At 59.6% G+C, this 1,256-nt stretch overlaps 1 protein-coding gene across 1 annotated transcript; it reads left to right on the forward strand.

Annotated features, from left to right (window-relative positions):
- The first annotated feature begins 14 nt into the window (after positions 1-14).
- LOC104915606 (scale keratin-like) lies at positions 15-1,003 on the forward strand. Its single transcript, XM_010726520.2, has 2 exons — positions 15-300; positions 480-1,003. Exon 2 carries the CDS (start codon positions 499-501, stop codon positions 862-864), a length of 366 nt encoding a protein of 121 aa, XP_010724822.1. The 5' UTR covers positions 15-300; positions 480-498; the 3' UTR covers positions 865-1,003.
- The last annotated feature ends 253 nt before the right edge of the window (positions 1,004-1,256 follow it).

Genomic DNA, 1,256 nt, shown 5'->3' on the forward strand with positions numbered 1-1,256 from the left:
TCTCTCTTACACAGGCAGGGGATGAGAGGGCAGAAGGCCTAATTTGCCCATTAGCAGAGGGCTGGCCAGCGTCCGAGCAGGGTAATTGTAGGGGCTGAGGGAGTGGGTGTGGGCAGCCAAGGAAACAAGATCAGCAAAACAGCCCCATGGTACGCACATGAGAGATTGGGGTTTGGCCGCTGATAGCCACGTGCCCCCACCACAGCCAGCTCCTCCCCATGTTCACCAGCCCCCATAAAAGCACTGCCCTGTGTGAGCACCAGCATCCACCACTGCTTCCTGGCTCAGCTTGGGGAAAGGGTGAGTGACTGGCCCTCCTGTGGCTGGCTCTGGAGTGGGTCTCCCAGGCAGGAGAGCAAGGTGCTGCAACAACGACAGAGGCTATGGTCCTGCTGCATGTAGAGCAGTCCCTAGTCACTCGCTTTGTTCTGCTAGGGCATCGTCTCTCTCACGCTTCATCTTGTGGCTTTCCATTGCAGGCTCATCTCTCTCACCAAGATGTCTTGCTACGACCTGTGCCCACCAAAAACCAGCGTTGCCGTGCCCCAGCCCATCGCTGAGAGCTGCAACGAGCTGTGCGCGCGCCAGTGCCCCGACTCAACGGCCTTCATCCAGCCACCGCCCGTTGTCGTCACCTTCCCCGGCCCCATCCTCAGCTCCTTCCCCCAGCAAGCCGTGGTGGGCTCCTCCGGAGCACCCGCCTTTGGGGGCTCCCTGGGGCTGGGGGGCCTCTACGGTGCCGGGGCCACTCAGGGCTCGGGGGGCCTCTGCACCTTTGGCAGACCCTACGCTTCTCCTGCCTGCAGCCCCTGCCCCTTGCCCCGCTACAGCAGGAAGTTCTGGGACACCTGTGGGCCCTGCTAAACCCAGCCGCAAGACTCCTCTCCTCTTCCTTCCTCATTCTCTGTGCTGATCTGTGATGCCCACTTTGTCTTTTATGGCCCTGAACTGGGCCCTGTGCTGGCCACTGCCTTGAAGATGCCTCAAGAAACACTGCTCCTGAAGGCCCCAGGCACCTCCTTCCTGCCTTGGACTGCAGTACGTCTTTATCTTGTGTCCTTTCCTGTCTTTACAATAAAATTATATGCATCCAATGTTTGAATCTTGGGCTTCTCTTCCTGGGCACAATGGCTGCCCCAGGGCTCCCTTCTCCCATGCATAGGCCCCACACCTGGCCCCAAACTGGCTCTCAGCCCCCAGCTTAGCCAGTCTGTGTTTCCATGGGTCAAAGACCTCTGGCTCACACTGCGCTGTTG

This window comes from Meleagris gallopavo, unplaced genomic scaffold (assembly GCF_000146605.3).
Source record: "Meleagris gallopavo isolate NT-WF06-2002-E0010 breed Aviagen turkey brand Nicholas breeding stock unplaced genomic scaffold, Turkey_5.1 ChrUn_random_7180001830055, whole genome shotgun sequence".
Classification (NCBI taxonomy): Eukaryota; Metazoa; Chordata; class Aves; order Galliformes; family Phasianidae; genus Meleagris; species Meleagris gallopavo.

Excerpts from the sequence above, each read along its gene's own strand:
- LOC104915606 (XM_010726520.2), top strand. The coding sequence starts at position 499 with ATGTCTTGCTACGACCTGTGCCCACCAAAAACCAGCGTTGCCGTGCCC.